Source organism: Scatophagus argus, chromosome 2 (genome assembly GCF_020382885.2).
Source record: "Scatophagus argus isolate fScaArg1 chromosome 2, fScaArg1.pri, whole genome shotgun sequence".
NCBI lineage: Eukaryota > Metazoa > Chordata > Actinopteri > Scatophagidae > Scatophagus > Scatophagus argus.
Window position 1 is genome coordinate 22,197,691 of NC_058494.1, and position 22,468 is coordinate 22,220,158.

The 22,468-nt window shown below is 43.3% G+C and overlaps 1 protein-coding gene across 1 annotated transcript; it reads right to left on the minus strand.

Annotated features, from left to right (window-relative positions):
* Positions 1 to 640: 640 nt before the first annotated feature.
* LOC124049270 (general transcription factor 3C polypeptide 1-like) lies at positions 641 to 22,420 on the minus strand. Its single transcript, XM_046370676.1, has 40 exons — positions 21,942 to 22,420; positions 21,309 to 21,515; positions 20,781 to 20,957; positions 20,525 to 20,668; positions 20,331 to 20,427; positions 20,106 to 20,229; positions 19,780 to 19,956; positions 18,803 to 18,918; positions 17,923 to 17,975; positions 17,425 to 17,818; positions 17,228 to 17,291; positions 16,304 to 16,443; positions 16,096 to 16,220; positions 15,859 to 16,012; positions 15,028 to 15,131; positions 14,699 to 14,832; positions 13,487 to 13,780; positions 13,173 to 13,318; positions 12,878 to 12,975; positions 12,693 to 12,789; positions 12,055 to 12,238; positions 11,833 to 11,929; positions 11,021 to 11,153; positions 10,831 to 10,918; positions 10,288 to 10,349; positions 9,791 to 9,899; positions 9,560 to 9,702; positions 8,471 to 8,613; positions 8,309 to 8,393; positions 8,106 to 8,218; positions 7,935 to 7,994; positions 7,753 to 7,846; positions 6,783 to 6,955; positions 5,614 to 6,213; positions 4,137 to 4,276; positions 3,609 to 3,713; positions 3,231 to 3,520; positions 2,370 to 2,917; positions 2,075 to 2,261; positions 641 to 1,149 (listed from the first exon to the last, which is right to left on the minus strand). The coding sequence occupies exons 1-40, from the start codon at positions 22,160 to 22,162 to the stop codon at positions 937 to 939; spliced, it is 6,633 nt and encodes a 2,210-aa protein (XP_046226632.1). The 5' UTR covers positions 22,163 to 22,420; the 3' UTR covers positions 641 to 936.
* Positions 22,421 to 22,468: the final 48 nt, after the last annotated feature.

Here is a 22,468-nt window from a genome sequence, read left to right on the forward strand (position 1 = left end):
TTTATTCCTCTGACAGTTGATGGTCGTGATGTGCCAAGAAACACAGGAATGTACCAAGGCAAGCGAGGGGGGGGGGGGCATTTTCCAGTCAAGGCAGCAAGCGGGGGTGGGTGGGGGGGATTGCCAGTGTTTCATGAAGTCACGTTTTTAGGATATACACAACAAATTTGGTGAGGAAAAATTGAAATCTAACTTTTGTTTGTTGCATAAGAAAGATCCACAGTGTCATTTTAACCTAATTTGGAACCTTCCCAACAAAAGAATACCATGGCTTCAAACTTGAACCAAAAGCTGGCCTCAAACTTTTCAGCTGTCCAGTCCCATCTTAAACACTTCACACGATGATAACAGAGTTTTGATCTCCTAGCTCATTTTTGATCAGCATCACTCATCGAAACAAACTCCATACTTGCAACCCACGCATGAGTGATAATCACTTGTGAAATGACGCCTCTTACACCCCCGTATCTGAGGTTTGACAATCGACCAGACGTCTTTCCTGCACGCATTTTCCTGGAAAACTCAGCAGCAGTGTGACGCGGATCGAGCAATATCTTAAGACTGCTGTTGTCGCTGTCGGTTGTGACAAAATTTTACTACTAAACACACACATTTACAAGACAAACATGAGTCAAGGATGTAATGTAATGCATTTTTATTTACAATTTTAAGTTACTTAGCACACAAGAAAAGAATAAAACTAAATTTGATCTGAAGACAAAAAAAAAGAGAAATGTACAAAGAAATCTTGTTCTGTAAAACCAGAAGTAACAAAGTAGTCAAAGGATCTGACACCAAACTCAAAAATTATCAAAAGATTTAAAAACTATTTAGGTTTTTTTTTTTTTTAAATACTTAAACATCAAAAATCTTATAACACACCTAATATGCTAACAGGTCAAACCAGGTTAGGCTGAATGTAATTCCTGAACCTGCTTATGGTATACAGTAGTTCCAGTGGCGTTCGTTGGGTAAAACCTGACTGAGCCGCAGGCAGCAGCTGACGGTGGGCTCGTAAAACACTGTGTCTGGTTCCTCAACCTTCGCGTTTGTCTCACTTCCTGTCTGTGACGCAGAGCGGGCGAACAGTGAGGGTTTAGGTGATTTGACCAGAATTTTCTTTGTCAGACAGCCCATGTCGATGAGTGCCTGTGGAAGAGACAAGGTGGGTAACGTATCAGCCATAAAATAAGTTTCACATTTCCGTAAAAAGTTTACATCCAGTCACAAAGTTTTATGTTCCTCTGTCAGGCTCTGTTTAATTTGAGAAATGATCTGAGGTTTGGAGTCAGTCCATACTGAAAGGGAATCTGTTATTCAGTCAAAAAGTTAGCCTCATTTTGGATAGCATCCTTGCACCACTGTGGGGCGCTATAGGATGGCAGCTTGTGACATTTAAGTTCCTGTCTAAATATTACTTTGTGAACGGGATGCATTCACACCAGAGCCCTCATTTGAATGGCACAACCAGTAGCTTCAGTTCCCACATGCAGCCTTCCAAAGATATTTAACATTATGTCATATACGATATCATCAACGCTGAATGAGTCCAGTATGTCAGATTTAGGGGCGGCACAGTGGTGCAGCGGTTAGCACTGGCGCCTCATAGCAAGAGGGTTCCAGGTTCGAATCCCGGTCTGGGCCCTTCCATGTGGAGTTTGCATGTTCTCCTTGCGCCTGCGTGGGTTTTCTCCGGGTACTCCGGCTTCCTCCCACAATACCAAAAACATGCACATTAGGTTAATTGGCTACTCTAAATTGCCCCTAGGTGTGAGTGTGAGAGTGAGTGGTTGTCTGTTTTTGTATGTTGGCCCTGCAATTGACTGGCGACCAGTCCAGGGTGTACCCCGCCTCTCGCCCGTAGTCAGCTGGGATAGGCTCCAGCTGACTACGGGACCCTGACGGATAAGCGGTATAGAAAATGGATGGATGGATGGATGTCAGATTTATCTCATCAGTCCTGTTCTGGAGAGACAGACTTGCAGACGGGGGGTTATTTTTATATACCATACATACATTTATTTTTCACTTGTCCCACTTGTGACCTTACGTAGGTGAGAGTGTTTCCGTTTACCTGCACCAGCTCCAGCAAGGCCACCGGCTGCAACACGTCCTTGTAATGGTCCACCAGTGTCTGCTGCGTGAGTCCAGGTCGGGACATGATGTGGTAAAGGACTCCCTCCAGCATGCCCTTACACACAGGCCGGTTCATGCTGCCGTCAACCATGCGCCACGGACGACTGACGAAGCTCACGTTTTCACTGTGTGGATTAGAGGATGGAGATGGAAACAGAAAGAATGAGGAGATGACACCAAAAAGGGAATAAAATTATGATTCAGTCAGTCAGTCCCTCGCTGTATGCACTTACTCATCATCAACATCAGCTGGTGGAGGTGGATGGCAGGCTTTGTCATTTCCTTCACTGTCCATACTGTCCTCTCTGGCTATTAGCTCATTCTTTTCTTCCTGTCTTTCCTCAGTTTCCACCTTTTCTTTTCCTGAGTCCGCCTCTCTCTCCTCTTCAGGCTGCCTTCCTCCCTCATCATGGTGGTCTACTGATATGTCTCCACTTGCTTCTTCTGCCTTTTCTTTCTGTCTTTCTAGCTGTTCATTCAGCTTCTCTTCTCTCTCTCTGTCCTCCGACAAGCACTCTCTGTCCTCTCTGTCCCCGTCCTCGCGTCTGTCCACAGTCGACTTCTTTGCTGGCGGTTCCTCTGTTTCCTGTGAGGCTTCTCGACTGCATCTCTTGCGCACGAAGGAGCTGCTGGGCTCATTCTGGAGCACGTCAGATGTGAGACGTGACTGGCACAACGGCTTGGACTTCACGGTCAGCAGCCACGGTTCAGCGTGCTGCATGAGCACCCAGCGGATGCCCAAACTCCCAACTTGTAACACCTGGCCTTCTTCTTGTAAGTCCTGGAGGAAAAAGAGAGGAGATGAGAAGAGGCAGAGACAGAGGAAGAGGAAACCAGGAAACTGATCTGCTCACTGAACCTCCTCACCCCCTGCTGTTGCAAACTCATGATTGTTTTCAGGGTGGTGCCTTTAGTTTTCCAGAAACCAAAAAGTTGAACATGATGGGCTTAAAGCTGAGGCTAGTGCAGAGCTGGATCCCCACCTCTGGCTTTCCTTGTTAAAGCTCTCTAGTTTGAGCTGTCTTATTTTGTAGTGACTGCATATTTTAATAATGAATTTCTATAATATCATTGCACATGATGAAACACAATACCTGCATATACTGCTGCAGACTCCTGGTGCATCCGGACTCTGGCCCCTCCAGGTGTGTGTGAGTCCGGTAGAGCTCATGCAAATCCAAGCCCTTTTCGCCAGCTGCATCCAGGCTCCTCCTGAGGTGAACACAAGCTTCTACGTCCTGAGGAGTGTATCCCCTTTGCTGAATCAAACGCTCCTCACACTCCTTCACGTTGGAAGGAGAAGAGCAGAAGGAATGGATGGTGTAGGAGAGACTGGGGGGCAGCAGGGATGGACCACATTTAGTCAGGTCCAGTGGTGGAGAGTCTGAAAATGAAGGAGAAAAAAAAAGGAAATAATTATTTTGCTGAGGTGTAACTGCGACTGTACACCTGTTGTGTGTGTTGATGCTTACTCTCCGCGCTGAACATGTGGTGGGCAGGTGAGTTGCGCAGTTGCAGCTTCGTAATACACGACTCCAACACGATGTTATCAGCCGTGTTGAGGTCACGCCGTTTGACTGGAAACAAAACAGAACGTGGCGTCAACTAACAACCGAGTTCACTGAAGATTTTTCTTTTCATTTGCTGAAGTAGCAAATTAATCTTCACACTAATGAATCATGATTAATCAATCGTCAGAACTGGAATCCATTAATTTTCTGACATTTGATTATTTGTTATCAAAAGAGGACATTTGCCTCTTTTACGCATTTCACATTGGTTACTGTTTTTTCCTGACATAAATCTAAAGTGTACTGAGACACTTCAAGTTAAGAGACCTAGAAAGAAATAGCCTGTCCCTTCTTTAATTAGATTTTTGCCCCTTCAAGTTGATTCAAATTACCTTCTGCCTTCCTCCAGCTTCAAGCCACGCAAACTTACAGAAGAAAATGTTCATGTTAAATGTTCGAAGTAAAAACTAAATAAAACACACAGCCTACCGATGCCAGGAGAGCAGTACCCCCGCATCATCAGGTAGTTGGTGTGTGACGCTTGATGTGCCTTCACTTCCAGTCTTTTTCTCCCGTCACACTCCTCTCCATCATCGTCATCATCGTCCTCTTCTTCCAGCGCTGCCATACTGAGAAGCAGCACAGTTCAGTTGATGAATCAATCGCTTCAGGAGACGTTTGCTAATCCCGCCACAAATTACTGTCAAGTGTGCGATACTTGTGCCTCACCACTATTGTACAAAGGAACGGGGTAGTAAATAAGAAATGAAAGATAAATAAGCTCAAGATCTGACAGCGTGTAGCCACTGAACTGCTTTAATTGTCTCGTGATGTCTCAATGTGTGTGTCAAAGTTTTCAGCTTGCTACAGCGGACGTCCTCTGCTGCAGTGCTGAGTCAACAGCGGGTGCATACAGCAGTTATTTGTATTGTTGGACCACTATATAGTAAGAGACAAAGCCTTCTTCTATTCTACCTGCACAAAAAGAAGGACAAATCCTTTCAAAATATTATATCTATTAAACTATGCTTCAGTGTTACGCAGCAGAGTTAAGTGTTTTAACTGCGTTGTGCTCTGATCACTGGAAATCCTCTTAACAGCCACTGCCCATGTTTCCGGCAGGAAACTGCCTCTCAGTCAAGAATGATGTTGACTCAAACCCTCTTTGAACACAAGTGAACAGTCCAACTGATGAGGTACACCATGTAACTTGCTTTCACAAAGCTTGTGCTTTTTCAGTCTTTGCTGACACTCTCAGACAGACAGTAATTCTGTTTCATCATTCAGGTGCTAATGGCTGGTGTTGTACCGGACTGCACTTTACTGAAAGGTGTCCCTAATATTCTGCTCCTCTCGTGTATGTAAACAGGGGTGGGCAAAATATTAGAAACACCACTCAATATGATGCTGTCCAGTTCAACACCACCGCAAACAACATCCTCAGTAATAAACATGTAGTTTATTAGTTATATATCATCTATCTGCTATGAATTTATCTACAGAATTTATGGCAGAGCTCCTCTACTGGTTGGCATTAGATTGTGTACCTAACGAAAATCAGCAGTAAACTCTACCGTATACCTATAACAAGGCTGAAAATGTTCTGATTTTTAAAAGGTCAGTTCACTTCAATTACAAGGAAACATACACTATATAGACAAAAGTATTGGGACAACTGACCATTACACCAACAGGGACTTAATGGCATCACATTCTAAATACACAGACAACTTTGCAGCTATGACAGTTTCCACTCCTGTTGTCCAAAATGTCTTGGTATGCTGAAGCATTAAGATTTCCCTTCACTGGAAGTCAGTTTGTCTATATAGTGTATATTCTTATTTATTTGTTGTAGCTTGTGGTCCAATTCAATTCAATTCAACCAAGCCCCCATTGTACCAAATAATCACCCCCAGACTATGAATACAGTAACGTGCAGTGAGGTTTTACATAGATTGGAGCTCACCTCTTGACTACATCGTTGTCCACCAGGTTGCTGTCCACCACCACAATCTGTTTAGGTATGGATATGTACACACTCAGCAGTCCCAGACACATGAGGCTGAGAGAGACCACACAGGCTCCACCTGAAGACTCCAGAGTGAACGGCAGCATGTCCGACACGTCCGGAGGCTCGTCTGAAGCTCGACGTGCTGCGTTTGAGGGAGCAACTGTGAGCAGGTTGTCGTCTGTCTGCTCTCTGTTGGACGGGTCTTCAGCTGTGACGCGATCTTCTTGGCTTTTCTGTTCCGTTTCTGCTTTACGGTCTGCTTCCGCTGTCCTTTGTTGGTTCTCTGCTTCCTTTGCGGATTCATCGTCTGCCTTCTCTAGTTGTGCCTCTGGTTCAGCCGCCGGTCTGCCATCTTCCTTCACTTGGCTTTGTTTTTTCTTTCTTTCTGACCCCGTTCTTCTCTCCATCGCTTCCTCCCTGTTCTCTGACCTGTTCTCGGTTTCATGGTAGAACATGGTGATGGGTCGGTCATCTGCCTTCCTGTTGTTAATAAGACTCCTCATGAAGCGGAAGGAATCGGTGCACAGCGAGTGAGGAAAACGTGATGAAAAACACCTGTCAGGAAGGTGGAAGTGGGAGAGGCCTGGTTAAAAAACAGCAAACAGTAAACAAAGGAAGGAAGTAAGGGTCTATCATCTCTAGAGGTGTGCATGTGGTATTACGAGACGAGTGGATTCCTCTGCAACACATTACACAGACGTCTTGGACATAACGTCAACATCGTTTTTTTTCTTCACTTTCTGCTGATGGCTGTTCATTTTTTGAATGTTTTAAACTAAAACTGCGGCCATCTCTTACTTTTTAAACAAAGGTATCCTTTGGTTGAGTAACGCAAAGTATGAGAACTTTGCTTGAAATCATAAAGAGGTGGAATCCTGTAAGCATCGCAGTCCCTGCACTGTTTAAGATGCCCAGATCAAAATATGACTTCTAAAAGCAAACTGACTATACATTATGTGTAATACCACACATGGTACCTTGAGTATCACATACCAAAACAAATAAAAATTAATAATAGTCCAGGAGTTTTTAGCAAGATACAACGAAACATTTTGGCCATCCTGGTACAATAAAACAGAAGTAGTCTGAGTCTTCGCAGCATCCACACTCAGGAGGCTGTGTACCTGTAGTAGGACTGGGACAGCTGGTAGGACATGGGCAGAATAGGCAGCCCTCGGTTCTTCTTCGGCCCAAATGGCTGATTGACACGACGTCGGTTGACCAGGCCCTGCTTCCTGCAGTGTATGAACACTCTGCACAGCAGCTCCTGGTTATACTTGCTGTACAACTGGAAGGTCTAAGAGACAAGACAGATGGATAATCTGAAGTTTGTCAGTGTTTTTTTTACTTTTAAGTGGCCAGTGTATTTTTCTTTCCAATTGTTTGCAATGGGAGCGGCATGTGTTTATACTGTGCTACAAACGGCAGCACTTGGTGGATTTTTTTCTGATCGCAGAGAAATGAAAAATGTTAAACTTTGTGTAAAACCCTGAGCGTGTCATTGTCCTATCAGAGGGGCAGTACAAATATTATATTTATTATACCGAGAATACCACGATATCAGTGTGAAAAGTAATGCCTAGAGAAACATTTCATGATCATGGCCATGCATCAATCAGAGCCACGTAGAGCAGCACGTCTGTCCTCTTTCCCTACCTGCTTCAGCCCTGCCTTCATCCACAGCAAGGCCCAGAGCAGGTACCACTACCATGTGCAGGGTTTTTACATTCAGCAGTTGCTGATAGCGCAAACTCACTGTGAAGCTGAGTACGTGCAACACAGTGCTTCTGCGGATATTCTGTTTCATAGAAACCAAAGGTTCTCAGCTGAAAAACGTTGCGAAAGTGCGTCTGCAGTCCAAAGCGCTCTCAAGCGCTCCCAGCTGGGCGTAGTCAAAAGACTGCCCATCATTTTGAGCTGGGAAGAAACACTTTGGCGAACGCAAGCCCTAAAACTACAAAAAGAGTGAAGACGAGGTGAAACGCACACTGCTGACACTTCTAAGTCTATATTTTTTTTTTATCTGTTGCTCCTGAAATGTGCTCTGTAAATAAACGTTTGTGAAGAGAGGAAGAAAAACAAAGATGGCTGTACCTGAAAGGACCTGGAGGACTTCATCTGGCTATTGGTCATGGCCAGAGTGCTCTGGATCAGGTTATGTAGCACTATGGCATGGATGTCTTCTGTGCTGCAAGGGACATACGCAAACAAACAATTTACTGCAGCCTTAAAACCTAAATTTAATCAGTGGAAGAAAAAACTAACCGAATCCTCACCAGTCGAGGGTGTCCCTGCATGACAGCTGCTTTCCACTGTGTATTTCCAAAACCCTAAACCTGCAACACACACACACACACACACATCCTTGCATTACAAAGGAAACTCAGCTTCTTGTTCCAGCCGCCACTGCTCGCCTTAAGTCAGCACATCGAACCTCCTGTTCGTACCGTGAGAAGAGCTGATGTTTTGTGTCAGGTATGACGGCGTCACAAGGGCTCACGGTAGAGCTAAACTTCTGTCTGAGCAGCCTCACGTATTCGGAGAACACTTGAGCACAATCCTGAAACAACACAGGCAGAAATGCTCAACTGTCAACTTCACAGTCAGACAAAAAGAGCAAAAGATAACATCAACAGAATCTAAAACACACCTCTGGGTTGTCTGGATGGGCGGGTTTCTTCTCCTCCAACAGATCCATCAGAGATTTGTCCTGGAACACCTCAGCCAGGCAGATCCTGTGACACACAGCCGATGAGTAAAACTTCAGGTTTGTGTTTAAAAAAAGGTGTGTGCTTCTATTAGGTGTACCTACCTGTAGTTGAGAAGCGTCTGAGGATTTTTGAGGATGTATCGCGTGCGGCGTCCGACGGCAACAGACGTTTTGTCCATCGATATCTCAAACTCTGAATGGAGCAGGTCTCTCACCACACAGTAAGGTATGAAGGGCCTTTTTAACTGAAACACATTAACAACAGACTGTCATCATCTGAACACATCTGTAATAATATAACCGTTCATGTCACAATTCAGTATTTGTGGGCAATTTCTGCCTTTACTGCTCTACTTCAGTTTGTTCCGGCACATCCCACAGATTCTCAATCAGGTTGGGATCTGAGGAGTCTGCAGGCCGTTTTGTTGTCCACGAGACATTCCTGAGATGTTTTGGAAATGTGACGGGGTATTTGGTCTGCACTGTTTAGGTTGAAGGTGTGTGTCAAAGAACATCCATGTGAGATTTCCCCACAGAACACTGCATTATAAACAGGGTCATTAACGTTCTTCACTTCACCCCTCAGTGGTGTTAATGTTGTGGCTGATCGGTGTAGGTAGCGTACTAGCAAATCATCGCTGTCCAGTGAACATCATGAATGATTCAGAATTTTGATATGGATTCTTTATGGATTTTGGTGAATACCGACTACATGAGGACAATAGAAAAACTGAAGCTGTGAACACAACGGTTACATACAGTTTCATCACTTCTTAAGTTGTTATGGAGACTACTTACACGTGCAGGAGTTAATGTAAAACGAATCAGCATTCATTTGGAGTTGTGTCTGTGTTCCTTTTAAACCCTGAAGACAAATCAATAACGACTAATCGCTTGCCTCAGGTTCGTGTGGCTTTGACTTTTGAGACCGTTTCATTTGAAGGATTTTCAGAGGCCCAAAGAGATAAAATTATCCAGTAGTTCACAAACATATTTTTCCACACTTTTCCTTTGTCCCCCATTTTTCAATCACTGGATAATTTCATTTCTAAAAATGACCTAAATGAAACACTGAATTAATTGGCCCTAAACAGCAAACATGTAGACACGTGACAGAGTCATAGTGAACCACAGTTTTAGATAGCACTGCTTCATGTATTTGCGTGTGTGTGTGTGTGTGTGTGTGTGAACCTTGCTGTTGAGCAGGTGTAAGGCCACGCTGCAGAGCATCATCAGTGAGTCCTCCTGCACAGACCAGTAGACTCTCTGTCTGGTCATCATCTTCAAAGCCTTGTGGTCCGCCTCGTCGTGGGCAGCTGTGCGTTTCTTGGGCTCTTTAATCAAACCACAAACACACAATGTGTCAGCTGTCCGTCTTTAGTCTACCGGTCGCATGCGTCAATCTTCCTGCTCACGCTGTACCTTTCTTCTTCTTGCGAGAGACCTTGACGACCTCCTTTTTGCTCCGCTTCCTCTTCTGTCCCTTCCCTCCGACCACCTGCTGGTTTCTGGACGCAGGCTCTATAACCACCTGGTTACAAACGAGAACAGCAGACATTTGTTTCCTGTACTCTTGGACAAGACACAACATCACAAAACCCACTGGATTCAAGAAGCATTCAGGTGCTTCTACAAGACTGACACTGTTTTATACTTTAACGCCCATTACTGTATGGCACTGATCATCACACACTGTTGTGAGTTTGTTAGGCACACATGGCTAAAACTAACACAAGTTATTATTTATCTCTTACTCTCCAAAATGTGTCTGAACAAGTGTCAATATTATAACCTTCATGGAAGAAGGGTTTATCACAAGACTTTGGACTTGACCTGCATTAGTGTTAGCTAGATGGACCTAATAAAACAGCAACTGAGTACATGTTAAGATAATAAAATAAAACCAACAGAACTCATACCTCGACATTTTCTACCGTCAGTGGTCGCTTGGCAGTCACATAACGAGGTGTTGTAGTTCCTCCTGTTACACACAGACAGGTACAAGGTATAAGACTGAAGATGAAGTCTGAAGGTTCATTCTGAAGAGAATCAGAGAGAAGTGAAGCTCCAACATAGTAAGACTAAGCCCTGACCTCAACCCCATCTAGCACCTTGACTGTGAGCCAGACCTTTTGGTCCAACATCAGTATCTGGCCTCACAAATGCTCTACTGCATGAATGGGCAAAAATCCCTACAGAAACACTTCAAAATCATGTGTGTTGCCTTCACAGAAGAGTGGAAGCTGTTACAGCTGCGTCTGCGTGTTTAGAATGTGATGCCATTAAAGTCTCTGTCGGTGTAATGGTCAGGTGTCCCAATACCTTTGTCCACATAACGTATATTGTCACCTGTCACAGGCATAGTTAAAGCTGAATTAGGGAAAGAAGTCAACTTGGCTCTAAAAGCAAGAGCAGGAAGTGTTTGAGGATAGAAATTCATTTTGAGCCAAGCAGAAACTCACCAGCTTTAAGTGCAATCCTGAGAGCATCTTTACTCAGCAGACTCTTCAGTCTCACTTTAGTCTCCTTTGCCTCTAAGCCACTTGAAGGCTATTAAAAGAAAAGGCATAAACATTAGATCACATTTAATATTTTCTATGCATTACACAAACATACATACTTCATACATACGTTCTACTTCTGTGTGCATACCTTTCTGCACGTGAGAAGGTGATTGGTCCAAAACCAGTTGCGTTTAAGATGAGCAAAGAATTCAGAGTCCAGACCTCCTGCTCCTTTACCGTCTCCTGGTATTGAGCCGTCGTCACACACTTCACGGCTGCCTCTGTGTGTGCGTGTACAGACACACATATACATCGGTGACCCTCCAACACACACAGGTGATATTTGTGCTGCTCTGATTATTCTTGTTCTTTTATGTGAATTTAAAGTCTGATAAAAGGTGGATTTTCTTTGTGATGGGAAGCATGAAAGGACTCAACATCACCGCGTAATGCTGGTAAAATCCTCATACTACAGATTCACATGTTAAATCAGATTAAATGTGCAACGGACTCAGAATGCTGCCGCGCCCTCACTATGACCAGGAGAGGCCACATCAGTCCAGTTCTCAGATTTTTACACGGACTTCCTGTTTAAAACACTACTGTTGGTTACTGTGGTTACAACTGGGTGCTTCCGTTCTGATCTGCCTCTCCAATAGGAAATGGGATCACATCTACTTTCTGACCCCAGAGTCAAAGCCAAACACAAAGAAGCAGCATTCAGTGTTTATGCACCGCGTTTGAAACTTCCTGGAACTGTGAGATGTTACTGCTTGATTTGTCTTATTCCTTTCTTTAAAAATCCCATTTGTTTACTTTCCATATTTATATCTCCTTGTGTTTCGTTTGTCTCTTCTTACTGCTGTTCTGTCTCATGTAAAGCCTGCTGCCTTCTTGTTAAAAGGTTATACAAGGCCATACAAATCAACCTGCGCTGCAGAGAAATCACACTGCACCTACTTCAGCATGTATGACAGTCCCACGAACACGTTGCGTTCGTGGACAAAGGAGGGATCATCTCCTTCGGATGTGATGTTTCTCTTACTACGGATGACCCCTAGAAAAATGCAAACAAAGAGAGGAGATTATATTTTTCCATATGATTGCCTGCGCTGCGAGTGATTCTGCTTTGTGTGTGTGTGTGTGTGTGTGTATGTGTGTGTGTGTGTGTGTGTGTATTACCGAGTGGTGTATTGAGGCAGACACACATCAGGTCGAACCAGTAATTTTCTACGTCTTCAGCAGTGTTGAATGCATACTGGCGCCTCTCAAACGGTTTGTCAGCTGACGCTCTGACAAGCCAGTAGTGAGGCTCAGCACTGGTGGTGTCAACAATGCTGGCATTGCGCTTCAGGTACAATAACACCTGGATCAGTGCAGATGTAGAGGTGGGAGGTGGGAGGGGTGAAAAGAGAATTGACTCAATTTTGATTTCCTTTGAGCAAGTAAAGAAAATCTTGTCACTGTGCATAACATATGGTGAAGCCCTGTTCATGTGGAGTTTTCCTTTCCTTTCTTTTCCAAAGTCAAGTCCTGTTACTCTCACATCCTCAGCAAAATCTTTTTATTCAGACTTACATCAGTGCCTTGAATAATAAGTAAAATTAATTTAAACAAGCAAAGAGTAGCTGAAAAAGATTCCTTACACAAGACCAGCTAAATCATTTAAAAATAAAAAAAAATGTTGGAACTTTTTCCTCCCCAAAAACACAATATATTTTTTTTCTGCTTTATCGCACATTTGTTTCATTTTATTTGAAACTTTCCTCTTCCCTCGCTGGCCTCCATGTTGCCTGTATGTTGCTGTGTTTACTGCGTACCTGGTCTTTCTCCTTGAACTTCTCCACAGGACCGAAATGCAGCAGACCCATGAAGACCAACTTCTGCAGGTTCTCATGAAATGTGAAGATGTATTTCCTGACATAAAGAACCCGTAAATACTCAGCTTAGAATTACAGCTGTGAAGAGTTATCAGGACAGAACAGAGAGAGAGAAAGCAAGTCACCGTCTGTAAAGCAGCTGTCTTCTCATTCTGGCCGGCAGCGTTCTGACAAGGTGGTGTTGCTTCACAGGGTCATTTAGATATTCCTCCAAACCGTCCACCTGTGGACACAAAGCCAACAGTTGTGCTTTCATGTACTGCATGTGCTCACTCTTTGTGCTAATTTATGAATGCTCCAGTTTAAAAGAGGACAGATGAGTACTTCTAACCACTGCACCGTGTCCGACACAGACTGCGGTCACAGATGAGGAGGACTGCTTAACACCCTTTTTAAAAACAAAACAAAATGTGTGCTAACCTTATAATTGATCTGTGTGATCTGAATGAAGACAGACAGAGGCAGGCAGAGGAGCAGGTCGCTAACCATCGCCCAGCCGCTGCCAAACTCCTTGTGTACACGGACAGGAGGTATGAATCTCTTCCACGAAAACTCATCGACATACACTGTCACACACAGGCAGAAGATCACAGAAAATAAAAAGTTTGAAAGCTTCCTCAGAAAGAGCCTTCTCGTCCCAGTAAACAAAATAACAACAACACGCATATCCACCTTCACGCTTCATTCAAAACAGTCTCAAATCCTTCCCACACACACACGACGCTCTCTCTCACCTTTGGTGTTGGACTTAGAATGACCGGGTTCAGATTCATCCTTCAGCTCCTCCTCTTCGTCACCAGATGTCGTCACATCCATGTTAGATGAATTCAAATCTGCAGATTGTGGGTCCACAGAGCCGTCATCAGGATCAGAGCTGTGCGGGTTCTCTGGCGTCTGATCGGACAAGTGGGAGCCAGCAGAGTAGTATCTGTTCGGGTGTCCATACATCATGTACCAGAGGAAGGTATGAGTAACACGCAGACGAGGCATCTTAGGCTGAAAGCCAAGCGCCTTCCCCAGTCCCCGAACTGTGGCCACGGAGAGAGAGAGAGGAGGAGAAGTTACAGAAAACAGAAGTAAGAGGGGGCAAAGATTTAGAAGGGAAAACAAAAACCTAATCTTCAGTCCAGCATCAGTCCAGTGCATATACAGTTAGAACTGAACTTTCATTCATTCATTCATTCATTTTCTATACCGTTTATCTGTCAGGGTTGCGGGGGGGCTGGAACCTATCCCAGCTGACTACGGGCAAGAGGCGGGTTACACCCTGGATTGGTTGCCAGTCAATTGTAGGGCTGACACACAAAGACAGACAACCACACACTCTCACACCAAGGGGCAATGTAGAGCAGCCAGTTAACCTAATGTGCATGTTTTTGGTATTGTGGGAGGAAGCCAGAGAACCCGGAGAAAACCCACGCAGGCACAGGGAGAACAGACCTGAACTTTTCAAAGCAAATTCAGATTTGTTTGTTTTTTTTTTAATAATGATCATAATGATCAATAATAATGATGATCTTGATGTTTCTGGACAGAGAAAAACAGGATAACCTTGAATTAAACAATACTATACCTGATACAAACTGTGCTATAGCTGAGTTAATTTGATCAGTTTTAATCAGCAAGAGAAAACTTGCAGCAAATACACAGAAATAAAGCAGTAACGCTTAAAATAAAAATCATCTATTTTAATCCAAAAACTCCAGTGGCCAGTGGATGTGTTTCAATTGGCATCTAAAACAGTTTTCAATTTTGAATCAAATAATCTGTCCTCTCTCCCTAAGTTTTCATGTTTGTTTGACTTTGGTTACTCAGTGTTTGTGCCGAAGGTTTAAGCAGCATTCAAGCAAAATGTCTGTAACAGAAAACTAACAAATCAGAAAAAGTAACACACCAAAGTAACTCCTTCCATTTTGCTTCTCTTCTAATATGCAGTTAAACCGAACCTGTTTTGGGCTTGAACGCCTCCACGTTTACTTTCTTTCTGTCAGCTTTGCTCTTTTGGGCTTTGGATGAGCTGGTGGTCGTCTTCTCAGACTTTTTTTCTTGCTCTCCGTCTTTGTCTTCATCTTGCTGCAGACTGAGGGACAGAGGAGCAGGATAAAAGGCAGCCAATCAGAGGCTTCGATCGAGAAACAAGATGCAAAACACGTCACCGTTCTATACTGCAGTCAGGCCTGAGCAGGCAGAACGTTTACAGAGAGGGAGTCATACAGTGAAAGAAAAGAGGAAATCTGAGAATAAAACTGTTTGTCGATTTTTGTTTTGTGCTCACCGTATAACTGAGTAAGAGCTGGAGATTTTGAAGCGGACCTGCTCGATGGCGCGATTCACGATGTCGTCGTTGGGCTGGACGGACGGATGAACGACAAAGTCAACCTGCACAACCACATCAGACAGAAACATTATTTATTAGAAAAGCTCCTACAACAGTTTGCCTGAATATTTAAGAATATATGAACTGATTTTACTCAACAGTAATATTTACCATAATTACATTAAGACAGAACCTGATTTACAATGCGGTTACATTTCTTAAACTTTATCATTTGTCTGTTCATATTGATTTCTTTGACATAATTTTTTTAATGAAATGTTTGAAATAATCATTTAACTATATCATTATTTTTGAACATTTCTTTAATACAGAATACAAACCCCGACATAAATAAAACAGCATGAGAGGTTCACGTTTCCATTCTGATATAAATTCAACTGCTCTGAAGGCGTCTTCAATAATCTATTCTTCATCTAGTGGCTAATATTTTTCTTTCTTTGAAGACAAACACCATCTGCACACACACTGACCAGTAAATCAGTCAATTTTTTTAAAATAAGTGGGTCAGACACAAGTGAGCCGCAACTCCTTTGTGACGCTTAAAAGGCTTAAAGGAACAGTTGCACCTTAACGCTGCAGTTCAAAGTCTTTGTAACAACCACACAACAAGAAGTGAATTTCAACATGTGAGACATACATGTTAATCAGCGAACTTCACAGGTGCTGGTAGGTGGATTTCGTTACCATGCAGGTTACCATGTTTCCCTGTTTATGCTGATGCTCGTCAAGAGAAGAAACAAGCGAACAAAGTGTGAGGTGTGCATTTACCTTCTTGGTGATCCCGTCCTGCATGACAGTCGTAGTGTAAAACTTCAGCAGGCCTTCTCTAGACAGACCGTGGACAAGACGTGAAATAGTCTTCTTGCAGCACTTTGTGTTGAATCCATCCTGTTTCTCTTCGTCATTGATCATCTTCTGTAGCCTGGAGAAAGACGGCATTCTGACATTTTTATCCGCTCTCTGAAATGCTTTGAAATTCACTGTTAGCATTTAAGACAAACTGACGGGAAAAGGCCTTCAATGATTTTGAAGTTGTGGACCGCCTCAACGATCAGGTTCTTCCTCCTCAAAAGGCGGTAGGTCACACGAGACTTCTCCAAAGACTTCCTGGACTTTGCACGTTTGGGGACCTGGAGGTGGTGGATTGAATTGTTACTTTCAATTGCTCTTCACTCATGTCAAACATGGAACCAAACTGTGAAACCAGACTGACCCTCGGCTGGTAAACATCTTTAACTTCCACGACGTTGTTACTGGGTGGATTAACTGTTGCATTCGATGCCTCACTCTGAGGCAAAGGGCTGGCAAGACCCGAGGTGGATTCTTTCTCCTCCTCCTCAGCTGGAGCTTGATCTGATCGAATTAAATATGAACAAAGACACATACACAACACATACATAATATTTACCTTTTGACTCTGGAGAAATCATAACATTAAACACTGCTATAAAGATTCTAACAGGTAAAATGACACTTTCTGTCAGCTATGAATGAAGTATCGCAGAGGCATAAAGGCATAGGAATAACAATTTGGATTAAGATTAATATGTGTGACAAATAAACCGCATTGTCTTCCTAGCATAGTGTACCTGCATTCAGTAAACCCTTAAAACTCACAGTCTTAAGAAAATCAAAGTCATGCTTGTCCAATGCAAAAAGGAGAGTAGATATTGTATGTCAGTCTGTATCTACTGAATGTGTAAATCACAAAGCGTTTGCTAACAAGATGGCCGTAACAAAGGTGATGATATACAGAGACATAAGATACAGTGACAAAAGTATTGGGACACCTGACCATTACACCATTAGGGACTTTAATGGCATCCCAATCTAAATACACAGCTTGTTACAGCTTTGCAGCTGTAACAACTCTCACTTCACAGGTCAGACACTGATGCTGGACCAAAAGGCCAAAACGTTTGTCTATATAGTGTATGTCAAACAGTGTTTTGTTTATAGATTCTGCCTCCAAGTGGCCAAGTCAGTCATTGCAGGTTTGAGATTTGCTCATCTTCAGCAGCACATTTTGCACCGTAGTGAGCAGGACAGAAAACCAAATGAAGAGTCTAATTCATAGCTTAACTGTAGCTGAAATCTATCTGCAGTGTGGATGTTTAGGCCCATTTCGGCAAATTACCTGCACTGGGAGTGGACACTGGATCAGGCGGTGAGGCCGTGGATTTGCTGCAGGCTTGGGTTTCTAAGTGATGGTGGCAGATATTAGACAACATAAAGATTATTAAACTGATATGTTGATTATCACAGGTGAAAGAATAAGAACTTGGCTGACCGAGTCATTATTAAGTGACATCTGTAAAGGTTTAATGAGTACTCACCTTCAACTGGTGTGGGTTGTATGATGGGGATCTCAGGTTGTGTCTGTTTCGCTCTTTTCTTCCTTGTCAAGTTTGTTTTTGCTCCTGACTTTCTTCTCGCTTTAGCTCCCTTTCCATCCAAGCCTTCTTCTGATGTATCACGGCACATCTGTCCAGCCTCCTCTGCATCTTTGTTCCCTGCTCCTCCACCTCCTCCTCCTCCTCCCCCTGCATTCTGGATCTTCTTCGCAGCAGAAGCTTCTGTGTTTTCTTCTGCTGTCGACTTCGAGGGTGATGGTGTTTTCAGAGTGGTGGGTGCAGCATTCGAAGTCGGTGGCGCACAGGAGAAGAGAAGCTTGTTCCGCTCCTGCTCCTTAGCAAACAGCTGGAGTTGATTGCTAACACCCACACACCTGTCAGGAGAAGTGAGCAGAACAGCGTTTGGTGCCGCAGTGTTTCATATGATGTGGTGTTAAAATAAGGATTTATGAATCTACATTTGCTCAATGATACACACTTATGACTGATGTACTTCGTAGTCCTCTGCCGACCCTCATCCTCCATGAATCCCTGCGGGGTGAAAGATATCACAAGCACAAAATGAGAGACCAGAAGCAGCTTTACAGTACAACATGTAATAAAACAGGCCTGAATTCTATACTACGTCACTCAAAATGCTTTTGTAAAATTTTTGGTTGTCTGCAATGTGATTTGATGACTACATTGTTAATCAAAGGTGTTTCCTATATTTTGTCTGTCTGTCTAATTTCCATTCATGCGTGTACTTCACATATTTCAGTCTGGACCAAAATGGTGGACTAGTTAACTGACCAACAGACCAACACTATCTCACTGCTATCATGGCCAAAAATGCAAAATTAAGTATTAGTCAGCATTGCAGATCCATTAAAAATCCCTGCCACACATGCATTAAGGCGTAGGTAAAAATTCTCAAATGTGAGTGTCTGAAATATATGTGCACTGGAGGCTTCAAGTTTCCACATCACATTTGTGTCTGTTGACCAGGACCAGGATTTGCTTCCAAATAATGGGCAGTCAAAAAAAAGCCAACAAACTTCCATTAATTTTATCAGATCGCCTGTGCATGTGGTAAACATTTCAAAGTTCAAAGGTTTTCTTCGTGGTGACTGACCTCCAGCGAGGTCAGGTAGGTGGGACCGCCCAACACATCCGCCAATTGAGTGTGCGGCGCACATGATTACATTCACAAACCAACCTATTGTGTAAGGCTTTGTACCAATCTTGGCTACACATGAAGAATTCTAACAAAGAAATAAATAATACCCCCTAAAAAGTATTTCTGGTATAGAGTGAATTTATTTTGGTGGCAAAAAAATGTCTGTTTATGGAAAATGTACCAACAGCCTTGGTGTTACCTTAATCACACCATCCTTCTCCAGCCTTCGGCAGATCATACGAGATTCCAGCTTACCGACGTTCATCCTGAACCCGACAGACCTCTGGGGGATTCCCTTAGTACCACAGGATAATACTGCAGTAGAATGAGAAGACACAGGTGCAAATTAATAATAGAGTAATATGGAGGTGAAAAACTTTTTTTTTCTTTCTTAAAAACCTGACGTGAGGAGTAATGCACCGACTCTCAGGACTGATGTGAGGGTTAACAGATTTGTGGTCGAACTGCGCTCCTACTGTGCTGTTTATAAGGGGTGTGGGTGGGTGGATGCACATCACTTTTCAGACTGACGTGGCTGGCTTCACCGATCTTTTCGTCATTCACACGTCTGCTAAGGTTTTATTCAGACGTGACAAGCGGTTGTTTTGACCCACATTTATTAAAATGGATTTTAGATACACCAGTGTAGGTCAAATCAAGGAAAATGGTGCTTTTAAGGAATCCTGAAACATGCCATTACTGTGTATATTTTTTAATGGGACAGTTCAAGAACAATTTTGATAGTGTCATGAGAACTGCCAGCATTCCCACCATTGTTTGTCCAGGTTCCTGGACACAGGCAGGCACCTGTTGGTCTACGAGGTGTCACAGAGGAATGTTGAAATAGTGAAAGAGTAAAACAGCTTTGACATGATCATATAGTATGGTGCACATAAGGAACAGAGATCAGAGTGCCTTGAAACTGTGGAGCACCTGCAGTGTTACATAATAATCTCTAAATACACATCGAAAAACATTCATTCCCAGCTAACTAAGAGCAACAAAAAGCGGGGTAGTGAAAGTCATAATTCCATTTCAGTGACCAAGGTTACAGCAGCAACATGAGACTATTTTTGAAGTCGCTGAAGTCACTTTTTGTTTGTTTTATTAGTCATTTAAATGTTACTTAAAGCTGAACTGATGTTTATTAAATAATTTCAGGAAAAGGTAACATACCGAGGCGATAGGCCTGGGACAGGACATCGTGCTCCATGATTCGCCCCTCTGAAGGCAGACCTCTTCTTGGTTCAGCATCATCTTCTTCGTCTTCGTCCTCATCGTCGTCGTCGTCGGTGACGCCCTTCCTTGCATATGGCTTTAAGAGCTTCAAACAGCGCACAAGCACTTTATTCCCTGGAAAACAAAGTGAAACGATGCAGTGCATTTGTTAGGCAGGTGGCAACTACAAAGCTGAGTATGTACACCACAAAGTTATTCTCTACATCAGTTTGGATTTTGCAGTGATGGTTGTTGTATGTGCTGGTCCTTCAGTGCCACGTCACCTTTTTTGTTAGTGCAGGGCCCGGCGCTGGGATCCAAGTCCTCCAGGGGGTATTGGCAATGCTCAATCAACTTGGCAGATCGCATGTACTGAAGAACTCGCTTTAAAGTACGGTCATTCACATTCTGCAGATAAAAAAAACACAAACACACAGACACAGTGATTACCACACACAGAAAGACGAACACACACATGGAGCAACAGACACCCACAGAGAGATACTCACAACTTGTTCTTTGATTGTCATCAAAGTGGCAAACTGGCCAGGCAACTGTTGGAGAATGTTGGACACGTACTCCATCAGTATGTCATACTTTGACCTCCTGAAAGAGCAGAAGAATTTCTTGATTATATGTGCCAGACAGCAGAGCAGTGTAGAGAATAAGGGGAAAAAAGACCGAACCCAGACCATAAACAGACCTGTTGACATGGAAGCGTTTGAGCAGCAGAAGAATGGAGTGCTGCTGTTGCCCTGATTTCAGCCGTGTGCAATGAGACTGCATGGTGACGAGTCCATGCTTGACCAGGGACTTCCTCATGTAGTGCAACTTTCGAGCATCAATTCTGTTTAAAAATAAAACAAGCATTTGCAATTACACAGCGAACATCTGAACCCAAGCTTGTAATGCAGAGCAGTGCCAACACTGTGCTAAATTAGCGTGTAACTGTCTACTACTTGAAAGAGTGTCCGTGCAGATCTTTTTGCAGCTCTCCTTGCCATCGACCTCGGCCCACTCGTTCCAACACGCAGTAAGAGTCATCGCTGAGTTTCAAATCGGGATCACTTTCACTTCCAATCAAAGTCCTGAATCGCAGCTTTTGACACGCCACGATAACAAGCTTCCGGCCATATCTGAGGAAGCACGGGTGGATAATTTAATTATTTTTCTGTGCAATTTCAATCATTGGATTGATGCTTTTTTTTAACACATGATATTTAATGGCAGTGTCATTAAAAGGTAAATTACACAATCCTTTGAGAAAATCAATTCAACTTTCCTCACTCTGAATTTGATTAATAACAACCTGTGGCTGACCTGAGAGAAGCTTATTTTACATGGCTCACATGAGTCAGGGTTTCAGTGTGTTACATACACAGCCCATTCGCGCATATTTGAAGAGCTGTCACGATTGTTAATGTAGATAGTGTGTGAATTAAAAACAGTTAGTCTGCTGAATACATTTCTACACAAACTCTACAAACCTTTCCAAAGCCTCCTGCAGGCTGACTGATGGTGTGAGAGACTTGGAGCGGACATGTTTGGTGACGTCCGTCCTCTCTTTGAAGAAGGCACATGAGCCTTGTACTCCATCTTTGCTTTCTATAATATGGACCGGGTAGACGTCTTTCGGTGTGTCAGAAAAACTCTGTGTTATTTCAATGCCTGTCTCTGGGTCAATGTCTTCAAACCTGAAAACACACACATGCACGCACACACTATGTCAGGACATCCAAAATCTAATGCGAAGAAGTACACACAAAATATTTGAACAGAACAATGATTAATGCCTTTGTTACACTTGAACTTTCTGATCAAAAATACATATTAGTATGCAACAAAATAAACGTATATACTGTGCATATCTTCGCATGTGTGTATTCAAGTAGAGCTGTTGTATTAGACTGCATTCAGTGTAGCTTGGTGGACCTCAAAAACTATCTGTTTCTCTGTGAGAAAATGGTTCCACTTAAAGTGTTTACAGTCTGGCCTGTGGATCATCTTGCCTAACCGGTAAATTATTAAATTAAGTGGGGGGAAGCATTTAATTACACTAGTACAAACTGGGCTGAACTGAGCCTTTCATGGTACCGGTCCCAGCAGAATGACAGACCCACCTGTCAAACAGCACAACATCCTCTCTCTCCTGTGGGAGCTGATAGAATTTCAGGTCGGTGTTGCTGACAAGTGACTTCCAGATGAGCTCCTTGGTGCAGTCGTCGAGCTTGAGGGGAAACTTGGGCTGTCTGTTTTCTAGTCGTATCCACAGGGTGGGAATAGTTATTCCATCCAATCCCTCCAAAGCCACTTCATCCTCAGCTATACTGTACGGATCCATAGCATGCTGGACTGCGCTAACGCCGCCAGCTAGCTAACATGCTAACCACGGCTAACTCAAAGTAGCAAGTTGTGTGGTCGCTCCGGGTTCATGAATTTACCAGGTAGTGAAGAGACGTTGGTCGCGTAGTCTCGTTCTTCCGTGTCAGTTTTCTGCGTTAAGAAATGGAAACAACCTTGTTTTCAAAATGCTCACTCCAATTAGTTTTCCTGTGTATCTTTTGACGCGTTCTTATTCCCTTAATTAAGATGGATTACAATACCAACTTTTAGGTGCATATCGCCACCTACCGTACCGGAGTTTGTA